This window comes from Carcharodon carcharias, chromosome 15 (assembly GCF_017639515.1).
Source record: "Carcharodon carcharias isolate sCarCar2 chromosome 15, sCarCar2.pri, whole genome shotgun sequence".
Classification (NCBI taxonomy): domain Eukaryota; kingdom Metazoa; phylum Chordata; class Chondrichthyes; order Lamniformes; family Lamnidae; genus Carcharodon; species Carcharodon carcharias.
In genome coordinates, this window is record NC_054481.1 from 68,333,604 (window position 1) to 68,358,437 (window position 24,834).

General features: G+C 43.6%; 1 protein-coding gene across 2 annotated transcripts in view; it reads left to right on the forward strand.

Annotated features, from left to right (window-relative positions):
• The window catches only part of rbfox1 (RNA binding fox-1 homolog 1), a 333,005-nt gene that overhangs the window by 149,191 nt on the left and 158,980 nt on the right, over positions 1 to 24,834 (forward strand). For both annotated transcript variants that reach the window (XM_041207248.1, XM_041207249.1), the window contains exons 3-4: positions 7,089 to 7,232; positions 19,459 to 19,512. In XM_041207248.1, the coding sequence (XP_041063182.1) occupies positions 7,089 to 7,232; positions 19,459 to 19,512 (198 nt within the window). The remainder of the gene's footprint in view (positions 1 to 7,088; positions 7,233 to 19,458; positions 19,513 to 24,834) is intronic.

The window sequence follows — 24,834 nt, forward strand, 5'->3', positions numbered from 1 at the left end:
CAAGACTTCCTTATTCTTCTGATCCAATCCCCTTGCAAAGGCCATGCTATTGGCCTTCCTCATTGCTCGCTGTACCTGCATGCTAACTTACAGGGCAGGATTTATCTTTTCCACCACGCCACCGAGAAAGTCGGTGAAGTTAGCAGCCCCGCATCCATTTAATGCTCCACGGAGTGTTGATTAGCCGAAAGTGGGATTTCCTTCCCGCCTCAGAGATCTGACTGGCTGGCAGCTCTGTCGTCCTAGCAGCCCTATCAGGAGCAGTGGCCACTGCTAGGTCATCAGGCAGTCCACAGATTCCAAGTGCTGGTAAACCAGGACAAAGGTAAATCTGGGAATCTTGCACCAGGGACAGGAGGGGAAACCCCAGGGGGCAGGGGGGTGTGGTGGGTGGTAGGGAAGGACCCCAAGGGCTGGCGGTCTTATTGGAAAGGGTGGTGAGGGGGTGCAGACTCTGTTGGGGGACCCTGATCGGTACAGTGATGGAGGTGCCACCCTAGGCCTTGCCCAACCCCCATAAACATTTCTGACCAGCTGGGGGGCAGGTAAGTAGGTGACAGGGAATTCACTCAGAGAATCTTACAGGTCCTACTACCTAAAAACCCACCGGCAGAGGTCTGTAAAATTCTGCCCACTGTGTTCCATGTGTGAGCATTCCCAAGTCTTTCACACCTTTTAGAAAGTATACAGCTTTCCTATTCTTAATACTTCTCCACATTATAGTCCATCTGCCGTCTTGTTGTCCACTCACTTAACCTGTCTTTTTAGCCTATTTGTGTCCTCCTCACACTCTACTGTAACATTGTATCATTGGCAAACTTGTATACATTACTCAGACTTTTCATCTAACTCATCTATATAGAGTGTAAGTAGCTGAGAACCTCCACACTGATCCTTGTGGCACTCTAACAGCCACTCCACTAGTTACAGCCTGCCAACTTGACTATCTCAATGACAAAATTGAGCTCAGGCCTACTTGCCTCGATTTTAATCCTCCCTGACAGGCGGGAAAGGATCAGAGTGGAGATAAAATATCAGGATTGGGCATCCTAACCTGCCATTCCTTCCCTTTTAAGTTTTGAGTTGTTGGAATCAGGCCATGGATGTGGCTGCTGCAGAAGGCAGGCACAGCCTAATTAACCCACCACAGTTGTGGCCTAATGACATCATCAATGCCATCCCTTAAATTTAAGAGAAAGTGGGGCTCCTGAGGTGTGGGATACCCAGAAGCCGAGCAGACGCGGATGCTATCAGTCCTCCAAGGCAAGTTGCCCTTTTAGCATTCCTTGTAGGCCTGGACGAGTAGAAGTGCTTCGCCAGGTCCATGAGGGAAACCATCAGCATTCCTGAGCCCCAGACAACCTGTTCGCCTTCCCAATTATAGGCCCCACTCCGCCTCCCAATTCCTGACCTTCAGAGCCCCTGATTGCCAACTGGAGCTCACGTTTACCTTAGCATTCAATTTGTAGAAGAAACACAGAGCTACCCCAGGCAGTCATAAACCAGTTAGATTAATATCGATAGTAGAAAATAAAATTTAAACTTTTAATTAAGGGTGAAATTACCACATTTCTAGTTAGAAAAATAATGAGAGGTAACAGCACAGAGGCAGTAATGCTTGAAAACCAGGGTCTTTGAAGAGGTAAGTAACATAGTAAATAAGGGAAATACATTGGATGTATTTTACATGGACTTTAGGAAAGCCTTTGACAAGGTACTGCATGGAGATTGCCAGTAAAGATTAAGGGGTATAGAATTAGAGGGAGGAGAGCAAACTGAAGGGAAAAGGGGAAAAAACAGAGAGTGAGGCCTGAATTTTTGTAAAGCTGGAGAGCTTCTCTGCCCTTATGAAAATGGCTGCGGAGGTATCTGAAAGTCCTGCCCCCGAACTTGGCATATACCATTTTCCCAAGGGGTGGAATAGGGCCAGGTTCAAAACCGCACTGTTGCTTTTATTCATTCGTGGGATGCAGGCATCACTGGCTCGATCGGCACTTATTGCCCATCCTTAATTACCCTTGAGAAGTGATGGCGCGCAGCTTTCTTGAGCTGCTGTAGTCCATGTCCACAGCTGTGGTTCACAGAGCCAGCTGCCCAGAAAAACAGCAGCTGCCTCCAGTCACATGTCGGATTTTCATCAGCTAGGATTCAGAAACATGATATGTACAAATTAGACCTGGTAGCAGAAAGGCTAGACTTTGTGGAGCTGCTTGAATAGGTGGGGCACCCTTTTGGAGAGGTAAGGTACCCTTTTGGATATGGTCCCGGGCACCTTTGGGGGAGGTCAGATGCCCTTCAAGAGACGTAATCTGCCCTTTATGAGAGGTATGCTGTCCTTTGGGATAGATAAGGTGCCCTATGGGAGAGTTAAGCAGTCCTTTGCGATTGTTAAAAGTAGGCATGATGGTGTGTAAAAAGTGCATAATCTCATTGGAACTGCCAAGTTCATTGGAACTGTCAAAAGGAATTGTCAAAAATGTTATGATCTGGTTAGGGACCAGTAACTTGTTGTTTAAAAAGGACAAAGTTTGAAATCATAGTTACCCACTAAGATAATAAAGCCACAAGAGTCCCCTTTAAAACAAACAAAATAACCTCTACAAAGACAGAAAAGTAAAAAATACCTACCTTATGTTCTAACATTCAGAACTAACAAGAGGTAATTATGAATTAACAAGCAAACTGTAGTCAAACATACCACACTGCACATTAAATGGCAGGTGTGACAAAAACAGATCTCACGGATTTCTCAGCAACCCACCCAGATGTCACTGATCACTGTGAGTCATAAAATCTCATTAAAACTCCTTCTCCCTCACAAGGGATTTCATCTTACTTTTGAAGATCTAGCCTCTGAATTCCCTCAAAAGCCACTCCAACTCAGACTGCCTCAATGACTGCTCACCTCCAGATGGCTCAACCTCTCCTCCTGAGACTGCATCCCCTGAGGTTTACAAAGCTGTACTCCTGCCTCTACTTAGCAGCACAGTTCCAACTCTTTCACTGACCGTTAGCTTCACTAAGCTGGCATTGTCCCTGGGTTTCTCCAAACTCCAGTCTCCTGGCTATACCAAGCTATAAACGGCTCCCAAGACTTCTCTGACCCTTAACTGCCTAGAGCCTGCTAACAGCTCCCAAGGGCTTCTCTGTGAGCTGCGAACCATACGAGGTCCAAATTGCAACCAATAGCTGCACCAATAGCTCCCAGGGCTTTTTTGAAACCCAAACTGCCTGGAGTCTACTAACAGCACCACCCTTTCTGTATAGCCTCTCTCATGATACAGAACACTCCCTTTCCCAGAAAAAAACACATGTAAATTGAAACCAGAGAACTGTCTTAAGCTCCACCTATTTCCATGATGACATAGCTTGCTATGGTTTATCCTGAAACTGACCTCCAAGACAATTATCCCTCCTTTACAATTTGTTTAGCTAAGTTAGCCCATCTGCTGTTTTATGGCTCTTACCTTTCAAGCTATTAACCTTTTAAGTGAACATGGCCCCAAATTTTTAAGTGCAATAGGCTCTAAGCTGCTTAGTTGCATTTATCCTATTTTCTTCAATTAAACATTAATTTTCCCAGAATGCAATATTAACTTAAAAATGTTAACGTGAACTAGATATTCATCACAACAGGAACTGTCAAGCTCTCAAGGCTTAAAACTCCGACTCATTAAAAATGTTTTAAAAATCTATCGAAAGTTTTTAATAAAACCCGTGCTTGCCATTTTACTCTGTCTGCTGAGGGTTATTATTACTGGATTAGTGCTCCATGAGTGATTTCACAACTCCCCCCACCCAATTGTCACAGTGGAGTGCCTTAGTTCACATTTTGATTGACAGCTCCAAGTAGCTATAGACTGTTTGAAGTGGGACTATGAATTCCAATGCTTAATTTTGTAAGGGATTAAATAAAGTTAAATGTAGTGAATGTTTTTTTTTATCAATGACAGTGTTTTTTTTAAATAGTGAATTCATCAATAGACACAACTTTATTTAATCGGCACAGTTCAAGAGGTCTGCACACGGTCGATACTGAGTGACTTGGCATGGAGGGTTTAAGGGAAAAGGGTAGTGAGTGGGGAGGCCATATGTTGGCCTGAGTTAGCATCAAGTTGGCAGAGACTATGAAGGGCCATAGGTATGGTTAGAGGGGCATAGGTTGGCATGGAGGGTATGAAGGGTCATGGAGTGGATACAGGGGCATAGGTTGGCTTGGATGGAGCATGGCGAGTGTGTGGGGGTGGGGTGGGGGTGTGAGAGGTTAGGGCCAAAGTGCTATTTTATGTTTTATTCTTTTCTTTAAACTTCAGCACAGTGCCAGTGCACAGAGGCAGGCCTTCTGCCCAGCCTGTCTCCACACTTGTTCCGGGGTTGCCTATCATGACTCCCATTTTCACCCTCCCTCACCCCAGACCAAAAACCTGACCTTCCTGGCTGAGAATTGTCCTGACTCTGCGCTCCCGACCTGGGAGCGAAAATTCAGGCCCAGGAGATAAGGGAAGTTCCTTAGAGTGATCTCCTGGATTTAGTTCTGGGGCTACATCTGTTTGTTGTGTACATCATTATCTTAGATACAGTCTTAGAGGAAGTGGTATTGCAATTTACCGAGGCTACCAAAAATATGAGATACAGTTACTTCTGTAGCAGACTAGAGGAAAGTACAAAGAGATATGAACAAAATGAGAGAATAGACTAAAACATAGCAGATTGAATTTAGTACCAGTGATGCATTTTGATGAAAAGCTTCATGCTCTGAAGGGAAGCAGGTTCAGTACTGTGGAAGAACAGAGGGATTTGGGTTTACAGGTTTACAGGGCATAAAGGCAACTTCACATGTTTGTAAGGCTATCAAACAAAAGTTAATGTAACCAGAACCAGGAATCACAGTATCAGAATAAGTTGTCGGCTATTTCAACCTTAGATGAGGAGAAACTTCTTCATTCAAAGGGCTGTGATCCATTGAGTTCTTTACCACAGAGAGCTGTGAATGCTTAGTTGTTGTATTTTCTTCAACTCAGAAATTGATACATTTTTGAATACTAAGGGAATCAAAGGATATGGGGATAATGCAAGAAGGTATAGCTGAGATCAGTCATGATCTTACTGAATGCCAGAGCAGACTTGAGGGGCCGAAAAGCCTACTCCTGCTTCTATTCCTTATGTTCTTATATGTAAAGTCAAGAGGTAATGTTAGGTCTGCATATAATCTTAATAATACCTCAGAGATCTCTGTGGAATATTAGATTTCACGCTGAAGCTCGAGAGAGGCTCCAACTCAAATTTACTAGGATTTTGCTGAAAAAAGAGACATGTTGAAGATTTTTGTCTTGCACTCATCAGGACACTTGTGAAGTGTCCTGATAAGTACAAGATGAAAAGCTTCAACATGTCTCTTTTTTTAGCAATACTCAAGCTCTGTGCTACCAAATGACTAATTACTACGATGCTGTCTAGTGTGAGGAATTAAAAATATAAAGAAAATGTGGATCTCTTCACAGTAGGTTATGGGATAATATAACATGTATTTAAGATTATGAACATAGATTTTTTTTCAAGAGTTGAGCGGTCTAGAATGATTAAGTGAAAAAGAACTAGCACAGAGGGCAGGAGAAACACTTTTACATAGAGTTGTCAGGTTGGAACTCCCAGGCTCAGCAGTTGCAACAGATATTCGGGACATCTCCATGGCAGCAGTGATGGCGCTCTGCAGAATCCTGCTCCAAGGTAAAATCAGGGAAATTTTTTTCAACAAAGTAACTTTGCCCTCATTGTTCAGCACAAACTCTTTACAAAGTCACCATGTTGTGAACAGATAGCACTAGACTACCCAAAGTGATGAAATACCTGCGTAGCCACTGCAGTTACTGTACCTGGGGTACATCAAGATATATTTCCTGCCAGCTGCATCATAAATCGTTCATGAGAAGTTAACCAGCTGCAGCAATATCTATTTATTGACTTGGTTTAAATATGATATAAGTAGATTGATAAAAGAATGCCTTGAAACGTGATGAGGAATCATATGAACATATAAATTAGGAGCAGAAGTAGACCTTTCGATCCCTCGAGCTTGCTCCACCATGTGATAACATCATGGCTGATCTGATTGTGGCCTCCACTTTTCTATCTATCCCCATACCCTTTGACTCCATTGTCAATCAAGAATCTATCTAACTCAGCCTCAAAATTATTCAATGACCCTGCCTCCACTGTTTTTTGGGTAAGAGAATTCCACAAACTAACAGACCCTCTGAAAGAAAAAAGTTCTCCTCCTCTCCATCTTAAGAACCCTTATTTTTAAACTGTGTCGCCTAGTTTCTCCCACAAGGAGAAACATCCTTTCAGCATCCATCCTGTCAAGTCCCCTCAGGATCTTGTATGTTTCAATAAGATGACCTCTCATTCTTCTAAACTCCAGTGGGTATAAGCACAGCCTAACCAACCTTTCCTCATAAGACAACGCCTTCATCTCAGGAATTAGTCAAGTGAACCTTCTCTGCACTGCCAATGCAATTATGTCCTTTCTTAAATGAGGAGTCGGAAACTGTACACATCATGCATGTCTTTGTCAGGGTGGCTGCACAGCATATACACTGTGCACATTTCAGTTTGGCCCAGTTGGCATTGCTTCCTCTTCTGGGTCAGAAGGTATTTAGTTGAAGCCCACATCAGGTCTTGAGCTAATACTTCTGTGCATTATTGAGGGATGTGTATTGGATGCACAGCTCTCCAAACAAAACATTAAGTTGCGGTCCTGTCTATCTTTTCCTGTAGATTAGGTGGATGTTAAAATTCCTATGGCACTATTCTAAGATTAGGGAGTTCTCCTGGTGACTTGCTAACCTGTCTAGATCAACTATAAAAATTAACCAGACTATTATCTCATTGCTATTTGCAGGATGTTGCTGGCAGAAAAAAGGTGGCACATTTGTCTGCATAAAATGATAAAGTAGTATGCAAATGGAAGCATTAGGACTGTGAAATCTCAGAGAGAATTCAGCTTTCAAATCAAAATGCAACCTTTGTGATGAAGGACCTTAGTGCTGAAGTTTAATTTCTTTTTTTTGTGTGCTCTCTTATTTTAGCAGACAGATGATGCAGCACAGACTGATGGACAACAGCAAACACAGTCTACTGAAAACACAGATAACAAAACACAGCCCAAACGGCTCCATGTCTCCAATATTCCATTCAGATTCCGGGACCCAGACCTTAGGCAAATGTTTGGAGTAAGTACAGTGATTTAATGAACTAAGTAGGAAGCGTTACACTAAACGCTGCAATCAAATGATGAAATTACAGTCCAGCCTGTCTTAAAGATTACCGTAAAATGAGGCCACTTGTATAATAACCATCTAATGCTCGACAGACCCGACAAAATGTTAATAATTCAAACTTGAGCTAGAGACTACCTGTCTGGAAGAATGAAGTCAGTCCCAACGATGCTCATTATAGATTGGTTTGGCCATCTGATCATTTTTTTTTTGTAAATTGTTGCCATACTAACCATTAAGAAGGCAACAAATAACATCCAGCCGAATGATTAGTCAAGATGCAACCAATGAAAAATGTTTAGATTACATAATTTTACAGTTCCTTTATCGTTTTAAGAATTGGCCAAAGAGAGGTATTTGTTCAATTTTTGCAGGCGTTTTACATTATAAAATCTGCTTTAAGACATTCATCTACATATCCTTAACTAATAGCAAATGCCAATCCATTTGAGCATCGAGTCTCAAGTTGGAACTGACATTCAGTAATGAATTATGAGTGTTTTGTCTCCACACACTATTGTGTCTCTCAGGTGTGGGTTCTTTGGCCTAAGGCAGAACATTTCGAACAATCCAGGATATTGGAGATTTCTGTCAGCTTTTAATAGTCATTTAGCTAAATGTTATAGTTGCACTGGCAGTATAGTAACCAATGGTCATTGATTTATTTTGCATTCCAAAAAGTATTGGCCCAATTTTTCTGCAGCAGCCATGGACAATGGCACAGCTGTTCTTACTCGAAGTTTGGGGAGGTTACATGGTAGTAAGAAAATCTAATTTGATTTGGTAAGGATGAGAATGAAGAGACAGTTAACTAATTTAACAAGAAGGTTAGAACCCACTCTTCAGAGAGAATATAACTGAGCTGCAGGTCTTCTACAAGATCATGAACAGGGCAAAGGACTTAATGCTTTTTATTGCTGATGTCAGGAACACAAGAGCTGCATTTAGCTTTCTCTTTATGCAGAACACCACCAGCAAATCTTCACACATCCTTCTGCTGTCTGTGGAGTCTTTCCCAGATTATCATCACCTGGAATTCTATCTATGGCCATCACTGGTATCCTTCCATCTATGTAAGATGATGGACATACAGCACATCCACTGAGAATGGGATAGCTTCATAGTTTGCCGGTTTGCTGATTGATGAAGAGACCAATCCCATGACAGTGCTTGCCACGAGTGTCGCCTATGAAGTGGCTATCAGGTGACATTGCAGGTGTTGTTTTTGGTGTTGGCTCCTGTTGCCAAGCCGCTGTCACTGCTGATCATCATGGTGGTGCATGTTGGCCCATGGGTAATGTCACCATTTCCTTCCATTCTTTTCTTTGACCTTGAAAAATCAGTGGCTTTCATTTTACGCAGCAAGTGCTAATGACCTGGAACTCACAGCCTAGGAGAATGGTGCAAGTGGAGATGATCAGTGATTTCAAAAGAAAATCGGATATGCGGTTAAGGGAACTAATCTTAGAGGGTTATGGGGATGATATGGGGGAATAGGACTAACTGGATTGCACTACAGAGAGCTGGCATGGACTCGATGGGCCAAATGGCCTCCTTCTGTGCTATAATGCCTCGATACTGTATGACTCAAAATGCAAAGTGCTTCATATTGGGGCAAAAAAACCATGAAAGGACTAATACTTAAATGTAATGAAAATAATGTGCATAGAAAATGAAGGAAATCTAGGGTCCTGAATAGCAATAACTTGGAACTAAAACAAAAATTCTTGGTGGCTGTGAGCCAAACAAGTCAGATGTTGGATTGTATAAAAAGGGCTACGTTGAGATAAAATAGTGTGGCAATAGTTCCATTTTATATATTGATTGTGCGACCACACCTAGAATACTATGTGGAGTTCTGGCCACCTCAGTACAAGGGAGATATTGCAGCAATTGAAATAATACAGAAAAGACTAACCAGAATGATTAAGTGCAGAGGGGAATTTTATTAAGTGCCACAGTTTTGTAAACTGAGCATGCTTGCACTGGAAAAGTGAAAGCTGAAAAGTGATAACCTTGCTGCTTTTAAGATTCTAAAGGGACCAGATAGTGCAGACCATGACAAGCCGTTCCACCCTTTTCCAGAACATGGTAGAACCAGAGGACATAGCCTGCACTTGAAGGGGGGTAAATTTAAAACTAACTTGCAGAAACATCAATGAGCAAGAGGCCAATCCGTGGAACAGCCTCCCAAGCCAGGTGATGAAAGCAGATACTACTGACTCATTCCAATGCAAATTAGAGAGATTTATCTCAAAAAATAACATTTTGGAATACAGTAGATGATTACAGGTGGTAAGTATGATATGCTTGAGAGAAAGGTAACTTTGGACCTATGGGGCAGAATTCTCCCATGCCCCTGTCAGTGGATCAATGGCAGGTGGGGTGAGAGTGCAGCAGGAGGTCTTAAGATCAGTTTCACATTGGCGTGAAACCGATTTGTGTCCCACTAATGGGATGTAAATGAAGGCCTGACCAGAACTGCCCCCTGCATGGATTCTCCGCAACGGCAGCGGGAAAACAAGTCGGTCAAGAACATGTCTGGACCAACATGGCATGCAAATGTCAGGACTTAGCTTAAGGGCCTTGATCAGCTCGTGGACACCCACTGACAAGGTGGGGGCCTCCGGCTACCGGACCCCAGAGTACCACATGCAGCACAGGATGGGTGGAACTTCATCTACGTGGCTCCTCCGCAACGCAGCTTCCAGAAGGTTCTCCACACAGCAACCTCGCTCAATCTTTGGACCTTCTTCCAGGGTCTTCACTCAAGCTTTGGATATTCTTCCAGGGACTTTGCCATGAGTTTGGACATTCTTCCAGGGACATTGCTATGCAGCGGGATGGAAGACAGCGGGAGGCACTGTTGGCTGATAATGGAGTACTGGGAGGGGGGTGTTAAAGAAGGCTAGTAGGACTGCAGATGTGGGGTGGAATTTTACGGCAGCAGGGTTTTAATGGTCCCGCCAAAGTTAATGGAGGTTAGAATGGCTCGCCGCATTTTACGTCCCCATCCCCACCGTGACAAGGCCATAAAATTCCGGTGTGGCGGGGGTGTGGGGGCCTAGTTGGTGGCCGGGGATGCAGGAAAGGGGTTTACAGGGATGTAGCTAGGTGGTACAGGGAACGGCTGGGGAGGTGTTGGTTGCCAGGCCGTGGTGGGGGGGTGGGGCGGTGGGGCAGTGGGGGGGTGGGGGTGGGGGGGGGTGGTGGTGGTGGGGGGGTGTAATGTCATCCAGGTGCATGTGTGTTGGAGCGGGGGGTGGGTAATGTTATCCAGGTCTGTGAAGTGGGGGGAGTTGGGGGTGGTAATGTCCAGGTGTGTGAAGGATGGGGTAATGTCCAGGTAAAGGGGCTCACAGTGGGGTTTGGTAGAGTCAACCACTGACTCCTGGGGAGAGAACTCAGGTGGGGCGTAGTAGGAGGAAATGGTCATGATTACAGGGGGCAGAGGGAGCTGGTAGGATGGGGGAGTGATGATGCAATGTTGTTGTGTGTAGGGGTGGTGTAGGTTGCTCTTGGGGACTCTGTGGTAGAGTTGGACTCAGGGAGTAGGTAGGAGGTGATTGGACAGATCAGTGTGCATGGGGGTGGATATTCAGGTAGGACGGGAACATGAATTTTCACCTAGACCTTATCAAAGGAAAAGGGTTCTGGTTGGAGGGTAACAATGGGTCCATCAAAGGTAATGTCGGGGGTCAATGGTGGTGGGCAAAGGGGCGTGGGTGACTGGGGGAGGGGAAGCGGTGCCGGATAGAAGGAAAAAGCTAACAACCACCACGCTGGTAATATCGAAACAAAGCAGAACCTCATGTTGAATGGGCCGAGATGCTGCAGGGGAGCTGGGTCAGTCGGTGGGCGGAGATGCAGTTCATCTCAGTTGGGCACCTGAAAGGGAATCCCATCAGGCAGTAGTGACCATGCTAGGGACCAGGGCTATGAGACTTTGACAGATGAAGGCTCAGCATGCTCAGGAGAATGCTTGCACATGGCTCGCAAAGGTCCCAGCACACACCCTTCTCCCTGCAGACTTACTCGGGGGGTTGGATGTGCACAGGAGAGATGGGGGAGATGTTCGCTAAACCTTGAGAACCACACTGAACAAAAACATTATAGAGATTAAAGTGATTATACTTTCAGAGGTTAGAATTGTTAGAACAATGATTTGTTCACCCATTAAAACAGTTGTGTTTAAAATGTCTTTCTTTTTTGTGGCCTGCTACTTCTTCTAGACACTCCCCTGACATCCACAGCAGGGACAGAGGCAGCCTGCTGACTAGTTGGTCCTTGTGATAAAGTGGAGTGCTATGTACCATTAAGAGAATGTAGTTAGTTGACCATGTGACTGTATTGACCAATCACTACACAGCGCAGTCTTCTTGGGTAAATGTAAGTCTAGAGCTGGAGGTGATTGAAGAAACACACATGGTGTTCGTGCTCTGTTTTAGTTCCAATAAACCACCAATGTTTTTTCAGTTAAGTGGTCTCTCTGCCTATATAGTTTCAAGTATCAACTAATTTGTTAATATCAAGGGCACAGCTAGCGTTCGCCAGAGAAAGCGAACCTGATAACCAAAAACTAGCGAGAAGATAAACCGGATCAATTAACAGCAATCAAGAAAATGGCGGTAAGCCAGCTACATTACTTTGTCACTAGCATGAAAGGTGTTTGAAAGCGTAGTCTCTTTAATCTTTGAGTGTGCCACGGTTTGGACATCTTAAACCGTTCGACCACGTTCCCGATGTCTGGTCTCATTGCACCGAACACCTAGTGTTCTTCTTTACTGTTAACAACATCGCTGGGGAGGAATGAGGGGGGCAATTCTTTTGTCCACATGTGGGAGGAAAACGTACGGGCTGATCCGCAGCCTCACGTCACCTAACACCCCCGATACAAATATTTTCAATGAGTTAGTAAACATTGTAAAAAACTACCAAAAGCCAAAGCCCTCAGTCACTATGCAGTGTTTTAAATTCAATTTGAGGAATAGGCTTCCAGGAGAGACAATCACTGGCTATGTAGCTGCTTTAAGGGAATTAATGGAATATTGTAAGTTTGGAACTTCAATTAATGACATGTTGAGAGACAGGTTGATATGTAGAATCGGGGACGATGCTATTTAAAAGCAATTGCTATCTGAAACTAAACTAGATTTCAGTAAGGCATTAGAATTGGCAACAGCCATGGAGAGCGCTGTTAGAGACTCAGAGGCAATAAAAGATACACAAAATGGCGCTGTCCATCTTGTAGGGTGGGAAGGGCTGGTAACAAAAGGCGCAAAAACGTCGGACTCCGCAGAAAGGCAGGAAATGCCCCCTATGTACAGACTATTGAAGAACAACAGTACAACAGTGAAAACCCATGACATTGATGAGAGAAATGCATCCAGGCAGCCTGCAGGTGATCAACAGTTCAGAAATATTGAATGTTTTTTCTGTTACCGCAATGGTCACATAATATGGCACTGTCAAGATAGGCTGAGACAGCATTTTAAAAACAAAGGTAGACGTCACAAAATCTGTCTTGTTGAAGAACCGGAGGAAGCAGATTCTGTCATCTATTTATTATACAACCTGAAAGTGGGTAGAACTGAGCCAATCCGGGTAGTCATTAGAGTCAATGAACAACCCATCACGATGGAGGTTGATACTGGGGCATCAATGTCCATCATAGGAGAATATATGTTCAGACACTTGAATAAAGGAGTTCATCCTTTAAGTTTGGAAGAATCGGATACTAAATTAAAAACATATATGAGCGAAGAAATAAGAATGAAAGGGATATGTCAAGTCCTAGTGCAGTATGGGGATCAGTCTGCAAATTTACCCCTTATAGTAGTAGCCGGGGTGGGCCCCAGTTTAATTGGTCGCAAATGACTCAAAAAGATTAAATTGCAATGGGCTGAGATTTTTCAAATCAGAACGAGAAACTTACAGCAATTGTTACAAAAGTACGCTTCCATTTTCAGGAAGGATTCGTGGGCGACCAGTCAAAATCCACATAGACCCTCACATCATTCCCAGATTTATCAGAGCCAGACCAGTCCCTTATGCTCTACAGGACAAAGCTGATACAGCGATAAACAGGCTGGAAAAGTTGGGTATCTTGCAACCGGTGCAATGTTCCGAGTAGGCAGCACCCATAGTACCCGAACAGAAGCCAGACCATAGTGTTCACTTATGTGGTGACTATAAACAGAGTGGCCAAACTTCATAGACACCCTGTACCAAAGATTGACGAATTATATTCAAAATTGGCAGGGGGCATCACATATTCAAAACTCGACATGAGCCACACCTACCAGTGGGTAGAGTTGGAAGAAGGACCTAGGGAATTCTTAACCATCAATACACGTCGAGGATTGTGTCAATATACTTGGCTACCCTTTGGGCTCTCATTGGCTTGAGCTATTTTCCAGTTTACCATGGAAAGTCTGTGTCAGGGACTGCCCAATGTCATTGTTTATCTGGATGATGTCTTAGTCACTGGGCAAATTGATGAAGAACACTTAGCTCATTTGGAGCAGGTGCTGAAAAGCTTCTCACAAGCGGGGGTGCGCTTGATGCAAGAAAAATGTCTTTTCCAAGCCAAAGAAGTAGTTTACTTGGGCCATAAAGTCGATGTGCAGGGCCTGCACCCTGTGGAAGAAAAAGTCAGCTATTTGCAAGGCATCTGCACCAAGAAACACTACAGAACTAAAGGCCTTCTTAGGCACGATAAACTACAATGGGCAAGTTCTCCCAAATCTGTATCAGCTGTACTGGCTCCATTATACACATTGCTTAAGAAACACCATAAATGGATTTAGCAAGCTCTGCACCAGGATGCGTTTCTGAAGGTAAAGCAATTGTTAAGGTCATTGGCCCTACTGGTCAACTTTGACCCAAAGAGAGAATTGATTTTAACCTGCGAAGTGTCCCCTTGTGGAGTAGGGGCTATACTTTCATATTAGATGGCGGATGGCTCCGAGCAACCCACTCAGTGCTGCAGAGCGACAATATTCTCAAATTGAGGAGGAGGGTTTGTCTGTTGTGTTTGGTGTTCAGAAATTCCATCAATACCTCCACGGTTGCCATTTTCACATTATATCCAACCACAAGCCTCTACTGGGATTATTTGAATAGGATAAGGCGATAACCCCCATTGCATCTGCTTGCATCCAGAGGTGGGCACTGATATTGGCTGTTTATGAATACACTTTTATTCACCAATCTGGAAGCCAGATCACACATGCTGATATGCCTCACCCTGCCAGATAACAATGTGAAGGTTCCAATTCCCCAGGAACTTGTCTTAGTAAATTTTTTGGATTCTTCCCCTGTCCAGGCCAAACAAATCCATGTGTGGACAAGCCGAGATCCATTTTTATCTCATGTCCATGAATGGATGGTCAGGAGAGGCAACGTCTGATGACATGAAGCCCTATTTCAATCTCAGATATGAGCTCACCTGCCAGGATGGCATATTGCTCTGGGGAGCAAGGGGTATCCTGCCCCTGAGAGGATGGAGGCCATTACTGGCCGAATTACATAGCACTCACCCTGACATTAATAGGATGAAGATGCTCTTGTGCAGCTACTTGCGGTGCCAGGGCTGAAAATGGACATCAAAACCGTGGTCAAAAGTTGCCTTCATTGCCAGAAAGTGCAAAAGATCCCCCCCTTAGCTCCATTGCACCTCTGGGAATAGCCGGAGCGGCCATGGGTGCAACTCCACGTCGACTACATAGGGTCTTTCTTGGGCACGATGTTCCTTTTACTAATAGACACCCACTCCAAGTGGATGGATGTCTACAGAGTCCAGTCACCCACATCTGCTGCCATCATAGACCGTTTGCGACAGAGTTTTGCAGTGCATGGGTTAGCAGAGGTGCCCATGTCAGACAATGGGACTGCATTTACTAGAGGGGATTTCCACAGGTTTACAACCATCAGCAGAATAACTCATATCAAAACCTTGCTTTACCACTCCACCGCTAATGGTTTGGCTGAGTGGGCAATCCAAACTTTTATAGCTGGGATGAAAAAGCTGGACAGGGATTGTCATGGTCCCTGTTCGCATACTGGATGGCCACCAGTATTACCCCTGCTGAATTACTAATGAAGAGATGTCCCCGCATCCTTCTAACTCTTATCAGGAAGAATTTAGGGGGAGAGTGGAGAGAAGCTAAGAGGCCCAGAAGCCTAGACATGATGGCCATAATCATGAAAGAAATTTCATGGTGGGGAAGACACAGTTCTCACAAAGAACTTTGGAGATGGGCCCAATTGGCTATTAGGCGAAGTGAGTGCCGTGACAGGACCTCTCTCCTATAATGTGTTGGTAAATGGCTGAATAACTGGATGACACGTGGATCATCTCCGAAGAAGAGAACAGTCCCACAAGAAGGAATGCCATCGTCATTTGCATTTGAGTGGAAGAAATGTCACACAATTTGGAAGTTATGGTGGGGCCTGTTGGATCCAAGAGGGTTGAAGATACAAACTTGTCCATTTCCACCAAAGAGTCTGGTGAATGGTTGACCCCTGAGAATGGAGTCTCGGAAAAACCAGCCGAGGCCGTTGAGCTACGACGCTCGACACATCTGAGGAAGCCTCCTGAGAGACTTGACTTGTAAATAGTTATTCATGTAAATAATTGGGATGTTGTGATGCTTGTCAATTGTACATTCAAGTAACGGGGGAGGGATGTGGTAAAGTGGAGTGCTGTAAGAGAATGTAGTTAGTTGACCATGTGACTGTATTGCCCAATCGCTACACAGCACGGTCTTCTTGGGTAACCGGAAGTCTAGAGCTGGAGGTGATTGAAGGAGCACACATGGAGTTAGAGCTCTGTTCTTAGTTCCACTAAACTACCAGTGTTTGTTCAGTTAATCGGTCTCTCTGCCTATATTGTTTCAAGCACCAACTAATTTGTTAATATCAAAGGCGCAGCTAGTGTTCGCTGGACAAAGCGAACCTGATAACCAAAAAGATAAAAACTCTGTTGCTTTTGATGACTTTGGCGGCGTCTGAAGACCCATGGCCTGGAAGGCCCTGGCTTCCTTTGGCTCTCCTCCTTTGGGCCTGTTGCCCCCCCCCACCCCAACTGTGGTCACAGAGGATGAGGCTGAAGGGGTCACAGGCAAAGGAGATTAAGAAAGTCTGGACAACCCCTGAGATCCCTGAGTAGACGACCTAGGAGTGTCCAGTTGCTGCTGCTCCTCCCTCAGAGTGTCCGAAGGCCCCAGCCTAACTCCCTGAGGGAAGGGGCACCTGGAGGGAGGTCGAAGTGCCCCATCCCCCTCTCACATGCCAACTGCAATAGCTTCCCCATTGCTATTGCAGTGGAGTGCAGGTCTGCACACATCTCTGGCAGGATCGGCTGGAATAGAATCTCCATGGAATCCACCAGCGACCCCATGGAGACCTCAATGCATGTACAGGTCAGCACCATTTCATCAGAGAGCAGACAGAAGGACTCCTCCAACTCATGTGCCAGTCTGTTGAGAGCCTCCCAAAACCTCTGTCTGATGTTCCCCCAACTCTTGCTGACTCTCCACCATTAGTTGGAAGGCCAATTCCAGAGGACTATCGTCGGACTTGGACCTCGCAGGTGCCTCTTCCCCAGCAGCCCTCTGGTGAGTTTGGCTGACCGCGCTGTGGACACGTGTTCATGCGGTGACCTCCAAATTGTGAGACCCTCCCCTAGTTCAAACTAATACCCACCAAGGTGGTGTCCCCAGGCTGGTGGAAGGGGCAGGGCCTGGTTTGACACCTCAACAGGTGCACATCTCCCCTCTTCACCACACTCCTAGTTCCTCTCTGGGCTAGAGCTTCTGCTGAGGCCTGACACAGAGCCCTCATCCTCGGACATTGGCCTCTTCCTGGTGGCACCTGTAAATGAGAGAGGAGAGAGGCAAGTGACAATGTGAGCTGCCTCCAATGTGGAGGCACAGTTGGCCCTCATGTTTCTATATCATGGATGGATCCTTATTGAGTGGATGTTCAAGTCCAAGCTCCCCATCATCAACTACTGGTCCTGCGCCACACCTGCCAGCTGGACGGCCCTCTCCTCGAAACCTGAGAGATGCCTCAGATGTGGGCACCCCTCTCCCGTCTTCTCCCATTCCCTACGGCTATGCCTCATCTTCTCCTGCTCCAAGACAACAGAAAAGATGTTCAAGAGGAGTTGTATGTTGCATCCATTCGTACACTACAGTTTGACATTCAGTTCACATTCTTCCACTCTTAGACAGCCCACTGTAGTGTGGCATGGCATTACTGTGCTGCAAGTTGTCCTGGAGCATTTGGGGGCCAGCTCCTCCCAGAGCGCTGAGCCCATCCACATGCAAAAATAAGGCTCAGGCAGGCATCTGATTTCCAAAGGTTGCTGGTGCCCCCTGTGCCTAAGCCCACTCCTGCCCCACCCCCTTCCATACAGTGATCTCTCTGTGTTGAAGGCAATAGGAGGCACAGTGGTCACTCCACCACAGAGTGGACGCACTGCAGTGAGGCTATGAAGCACAACTATGCCGTTGCCACTGAGACCTATGTATCCGTTGTGGTTGGTGTGAGCAGCTGAAGCTTCATATACCCTGGTGGAGCGACTGAGGTCGTTCATCCATTTACGACATTGTATTGCTGACTTCTTCTGTACAGCCTGGGCACTGATGGCATCAGCCGCTTGCGTCCATGCAGGGCTGGTTTCGCTGCTTGGCTCCTCCTCCCATCAGCCTGTTACAGTCCATTTCTATAGACTTGGACATTGTCCAGGAGGATGCACAGGGAGCCATCACTGAACCTCGGCACTGGACCTTCACGTCCCCTCCCAGACATCTCCGTTGTTCGTATTGACAGTGGATGTCCGAGCATCTTTTAAATATGGCGTCTGGATATGACGATGGGGCGCACACCATCCAGCCCGCCCCCATCACACAAGGCATCTGCAAACCCCCGACTGAATAATTAATGGCACTGGGGCTGGAAGGTACCATGGGATTTTCCGTCGGCCTCTGCAGCAGGGACTACTCCCTGTCTCCGTCCCCACCATGGGACTTGGTCCCGGATAGGAAAATTCCACTCATGGTTCCCAAAGCTCTCCACCGGTGAGTTGCTCCTCGCATCATAGTAGGTCTTTTTTAGACTCATTAATAATTGATTAATTGCCATGATTAGTCAACGACTCCTTTATTCTTGTGTCATGCATTCTACCAGGCTGACAGAAGACAAACCTCAATGACTATAGTCCTTTTACTGTAGCAATTCCTATGTCCCTATTATGGTAGTAGTAACTGCTCTTTACTAAACTATAAATCCTCTAGTCTTCACAAAGGGCTATCACATATGTGGGGAAGAACCCAGCTTTTTTTCTAACTACTCCTCAAGGAGACAAATGCCAGAAGTTACCAGCAGAGCACATAAATATGTGAGATTGTGACCTTCTGCTGAGAAACACAAGGTAGCAATTTCAATTGTGAATTCCCCATCTCTAATCCTGAATGCAAGAGAATTGTTAGTCTTGATGACATTATTCCATTTTCAATTAAAAAAAACTAATTTAATAGCTAAGATGAGAACTGTCAACATTTAACAAAAAATCCAAACAGTTCATTTTAACCAATGGAACTGGGCCGTAAGATTTCACATTTTTAAACAAAAGCACAAACTTTAGATTAAAAAAACAAAACAAGCACTATTAACTTAGCAATATATTTTATAGCTATGTATGTTATGCATTCAGGTTTACTTCTTACTTCCCCCAAGAATTCTCTTAAAATACATCAATCTTAAAGTTATTTAATTCTGTAGGAAACACCCATAAGTATGCCACAGTCCTCTGGAGAATTCTTCTCAGCTCCAGCTATTTTCAGAGGTAAAACTTGCATTTACCATCTCTTGACTGGGAATGGCTCTGTCTCTTGTTCTGGTTACACACAAGAACACACAAAAGATACTTTAAGGGCTGCCAGCACATAAGGAACTGCACCCCAGCAGGAATCTGTGCTATCAGGTGTGAACAAAGCACAAGAGAAAAGGTTTGGCAATAGACTTACCCAAAGTATATTCATTTATATGTATTGTGGTAATTAACTACAATGATACTTCCATTTTTAACTGTAATTCTCAAAGTTAAAATGGTCACTGGGCAATTTTATTTTGCTATTTAGAACTAAAAGTAATCTTTGTTATTTCTTTACAGCAATTTGGTAAAATCTTAGATGTTGAAATAATTTTTAATGAAAGGGGATCCAAGGTAAGTTGTCCCTTTCATTGTATCTGCATGCTGTTAAATTAGTATCTGATTTAATGAAAACAGCTGTAAAAAAAAAAGGAGGAACAACTGAACTGATCTAGTAGTGGCTAGATCGGATTTTAACTGTAAGGTATTTAGTTACTTATTTAACATTTCTCGGTACAGGTATTTTGTTTAAATCGTTAAGTTTGAAGTAGTCTCACCATTTTTCTTGTATAGTATTGAATATCTTTTCTTTTGTAAATTCTTTTTAAGAACAGTAATTTTTATACTGAAATGTTGCATTTTTTGGGGGGAGTTATTAATTTTTTCACTAAAAGATATGTCCTGATATGCTTGCATATATCGCAATGAAAAATATAATCGACTATACTTTTCAGAACATTAAACTGAGTAAAGAGAAAATGGTCCACTGCAGTTCAGTTCCCTCCAGATGTGAAACCAGTGTTCCCTTTATGTGCATTACTCTGCTGTGTAAGATCACAATCTAGTAAAAGGAAAAGAATCAGACTTTCGAATGCAGAGAACTTTTACCATGTTAGGTCCATTTTCCAAATTCGTTCTCACGTTTTTGCAAATGTAAGCTTGCCGGGTGGGGTCAGGGGTGGTGGTGACCAAGAAGGATAGGTAGAGATCCCCAGACCTATGACTCAAATGGACTGCGCCTGCTGTGATGTTTCAAAGAGTGTGGGTGGTTTTGATTTTTCTTCCTTCCAGTTGATGAATTCTACAACTACAATTCATTTAATCCAGACAAGAGCCAATAAATTTTAGGCACAGTAATTTTATTGATTGAGTGTTGCAGCATTTTTTTAAACAAAAGGTTTCTCCTTGAACTCCAGAGCACAAGTAACAATGCAGCTAAGATGAAAAGCTGTGTGTCTGCAGTCCTTCTGCTGCTTGTTGTCTTCTTGGGAAGGTTTATGAGGAGCTCTGAAAGTCTTGTGCTGCGGTGCAATAATTACTTCGATTTTCACTATCTGCAAACAGATCTCATAAAAGCCACAGTTTCTTGCACTTGAAATTTTTCAGTGTATAGGAAGGAACAAAGGAGACCTTTCCCGGAAGCCTGATATTCCCAAATATAATTTGTTTATAAACTATTCAAATCTTTTTGGAGCAAAGGCCAGTTTGAGGAATCTGTGGCTGTATATCCAAATCCCTTGCACACTCTCTCTCCCTATCTCTCTGTGACTGGCAGGAACATTCACGTTGAAGTGAATGCCATGAATATACAGACTGTTAGCTAAAAAAGCTAAACATAAATGGTATAAACCAGCTTGGAAGTTCTTCCCTTGGCAGAACTGTGATGGAAGACCCACATTTTGGGGAAAATCTAGATCTCCAGGGTTACCACCATGTTCACGGAGAGGAAGGAAACCTTGATCCAAGGAGTAGTGTGAGCCAGATTGATTCTGCCAATCTTATTTACATCCCACCAGCAGTAGTGGTTGGCCACCTTTTATAGAAACTGTCCAGTTTTCATTTTCCCAGGTGAAACATTGAAGCTCCGTCCTGGATTTTAGCTCCCGGATCAGGGACATTTCCTGGTGCTGCAAACCCAACCCATGAGCAAGTGCCCTGGAAATTTAGATTTTTGTTCTCAGGTGGCAGGGTTCTGTGGGAGTCAGGCCAGGCAACCCCAGAACAAGTGTGGAGACTACTAGGTATGGAGATGGGCTGGGCAGAAGGCCTGCTTTGATGTTGATTTTTTAAAATAAAATAATGAAACATAAAACAGCTGTCACTCTCCTCACCCACCCCCCCACCCCCTGCCCCATATACTCCCCAGTCCCCATGCATGCCAACCCATACCCCTCTGGTCCCTTTATAGCCCCATGCCAACTTAGTGCCAACTCATGCCAACCTATTGCCCCCACCACCCTTTGCCCTTATGCCTATCATGCCAATTCACTCAATATCCATAATTGGCAGAGCTCAGGAGCCATGCTGAGATGAAAGAATATACAGTTCTAAATGTCTGTTTCTGACTTCATTAAAAAAAATTAAAAATGTACTACATTTAGGTTCCTTCAGTTACATAACCCCTTATGAAAAACATTTGATTCAAGTGCATAATCCCCTATAAAAACAAGTGTTGGTATTCATAGTCCCAGTTCCAAGAATCTTTAACCACTTTGAGCTGTCAATCAAACTATGAAATGGCAGGTATTCTACTGTGATAATGAAAGGTTGTGAAGTCAGTCATGCAGCATTAATTCAGTAATGGATTATGTCAACAGACAGGGTAAAATAGCAAACAAGGAATTTTTTTAAACACTCCAGACATTGTTTTGAAGATTTAAAGGGCAGAATTTTTAAGTGCCTTGACAGCTTGACAGTTGTCTTTGGCAGTTTGTTTGGAGATTTTTGGCAGTTGCCTTTGATATATCATTTTGACACTTTTGACAGTTCCAATAAACTTGATAGTTAATGAGTTTAAACGCATTTATGCCCATTTATGCCTACTTTCACAATCTCAAGGGGCACCCTACTTCTCCCAAGGGGTAGCTGACCTCCCCCAAAGGGCATCTGACCTCCCCCAAAGATGCCCTGGGATCATATGTAAAGGGGTTTTTATGACGCGGCAGATGATGTGTGCCAGGCGGATCAAACCCACAAGAGAAACTTGACCACATGGTCGCAATGGTTTTGCAATTTGTATTTTATTTCAAGATGTGTGCCCTGAATTCAGAAGTAATAAGTTTACCATGACTAAAGAGATTTTTAGAAAACTAAATTAAACATTTATTAACAAAAGGAAAGATTTCAAACACATACATAGGTCTAATTCCAAAACCCCTTATTAACCTGGCTTCCAGTTACACCCCCATTAAGGCTACAATAAAAAAATAGATTTAAGCGGATCCAGGCAGGTCAACACAATACCCTGGGCAGTAGAATTCTATCTGGCTTTTCCCAGCTTCAGTTTCTGCAGACAGCTACTTACTGCACGAATACGGAAGGCTTTTCACACTTTTGGTAGACGATACAAGGCCTTCCCTGACATATAACCTCATTCTGCTTTGGACATGTTTCTCCTTTTTAATGTAAATTCCATTGTTTCCACGTGCCTTTGGAATTTATCTTCCTCATAATATAAATCATTGCATGGTGCTAATATTACCTGTAAGCTTTAAGGAAAATAAACACACTGCTTGGCCAAGCTTCTCTGGCTAGGTGTAACATCTTACCATCTCTTTGAAATTCAAACTACCCTGATTTAACTACAAATGCAAATTCTCCTCACCTCACATCCTAAAACTTTAGCCATGTTTACGTATTTAGTATTTCAAACCTAACTTCTACTAATGAGTCAAAGCCTCCAGACCAGCTGTCTCCAATTCAATTAAATCTCAAACACACACATAAACACTGACAAACTATCCAAACCCCACTATTAACTGACTTTTACAATAAATCACAATAATGTTATGAGAATTATGATACTTTCATGACAGAGTACCCCACCTCCCCAAGGGACTCCACAAAGTTCAGACCTGCTCCTACCAGGTCTAACCTGCATACGTTGTTTCACATACCATGAGCAACTGCCTCAGCGAAATGCGTAGGTACAAATCCCAACCGGGCCCATTCGCACCCCCACAAAAATGATAGGTGCCATGTTTTGGGGTGAGAATTCTGATTTTTGGCCTCTTCTGCCATTTTCACAATGACAGAGAGGCTCTTTGTCATTGCAAAAATCCTGGCCTCTATCCCTATGACTTTATGTTGATGCAGTTGATTTAGAATCATGAAAAACAACACTTGGGCCTCAAAGGTTCTGGGCCTTGAAAATTTGGAATGATTATTGCCCACCCGAAGAGGTCTGCAATCTGGTGCCATGACTGTTTATATTGAAATTTCACTCATTTCCCTTAATTTAAAAAAAAATTCTGAGCAAAATGTGTTCTTATCCTGATGATATTCAAGGGACCGGATCAATTGGCCCTCAAACCATAGTACAGCACAGGAGGAGATTATTCAGTCCACTGAGTCTTTGTAAAATTTAATACCAGCTCTTTTGAAGATCAATGTAGTTAGTTCCACTTCCTGCTCTTTCCCATGTCCCTGCAGTTTTTTTTCTCATTAAGTACTTATTCAATTTTCTTTTAAATGCTACAAGTGAATCTGAATGCCCCACCCTAAAAGGCACTGGCATCCAAATCCTAACCACTCGTTGCATAAAAGAGATTTTTTCTCCTGTCAGCTGGTATTTTGCCAATCACCTTAAATCTGCACCCACTGGCTATCAACCCTTCAACCATTGGAACCAATTTCTCTTTATTTACTATATCAAAACCTTTCATGATTCTAGACACCACTGTCAAACCTCTTCTTAATTTTCTCCACTCTAAGGAGAACAATCCCAACTTCTCCAAGTCTATCCATGTAACTGTAATCCCTCATATGGAACAATTCTAGTAAAACTCTTTTGTACCCTTTCCAAAGTCTTCACATTCTAAAATATGGTGCCCAGAATTGGACACAATACTCCTGCTGGGGCCGAACTTGTGTTTTATAATGGTTTTGAATAACTTCCTGGCTTTCGTACTCTATGCCTCTATATATAAAGCCTGGAATTCCATATGCTTCACTAACTATTTTGTTCATCTGTCCTGCTGCCTTCAAAGGTTTGCGCATACGCACCCCTAGGATGCTTTCTTCCAGTACCCCCTTTAAATTTGTACCATTTAGCATGTGATGCCTTTCCTCATTCTTCCTCCTAAAATGTATCACCTCATACTTTTCTGCATTGAATATATCTACAAGGATTTATTCACAATAGTTTTTCAAATTACATTAGTGAATATTTCTGAATAAAACATTGAAATGTGATGTCTATTCTTAAATACTTGGGAAGATACCAGTCATAGGCAGAAATGACATAACCTGCCGTCGATTTGAATGAATGTCCCATCATGTTTAACTAATGGAAATAAAATAAAGAGAAGTACACATAAAGCAAACATTGTTTCACTTTAGAAATAGTTGTTGTGTTTGCAAATAGTGTTACTTAACCCTCAGAGCATACAAGCCTATTCTATTGATTAAGATAAATCATAACCTGCAATCTGTTTTACTTGTAATTACTTCACTTCATTTGAAGGCAAAGGATTAACGCCAATGCTGCAGTCCCATATCTTTGTAGATAAACGGACAGCAGGATGGTAACAGAACACTGCCAGTCTGTTGGATTTGAGATTTGTCCCAGGCCATTGCCACTCAATGGCTTATTTGACCTGTCAAAGCTCATGGGTTATTGAGATAGGTAAACTTTCCCTCCACTCATGCTAACTCTGTCAGACCATAAATTGGTCC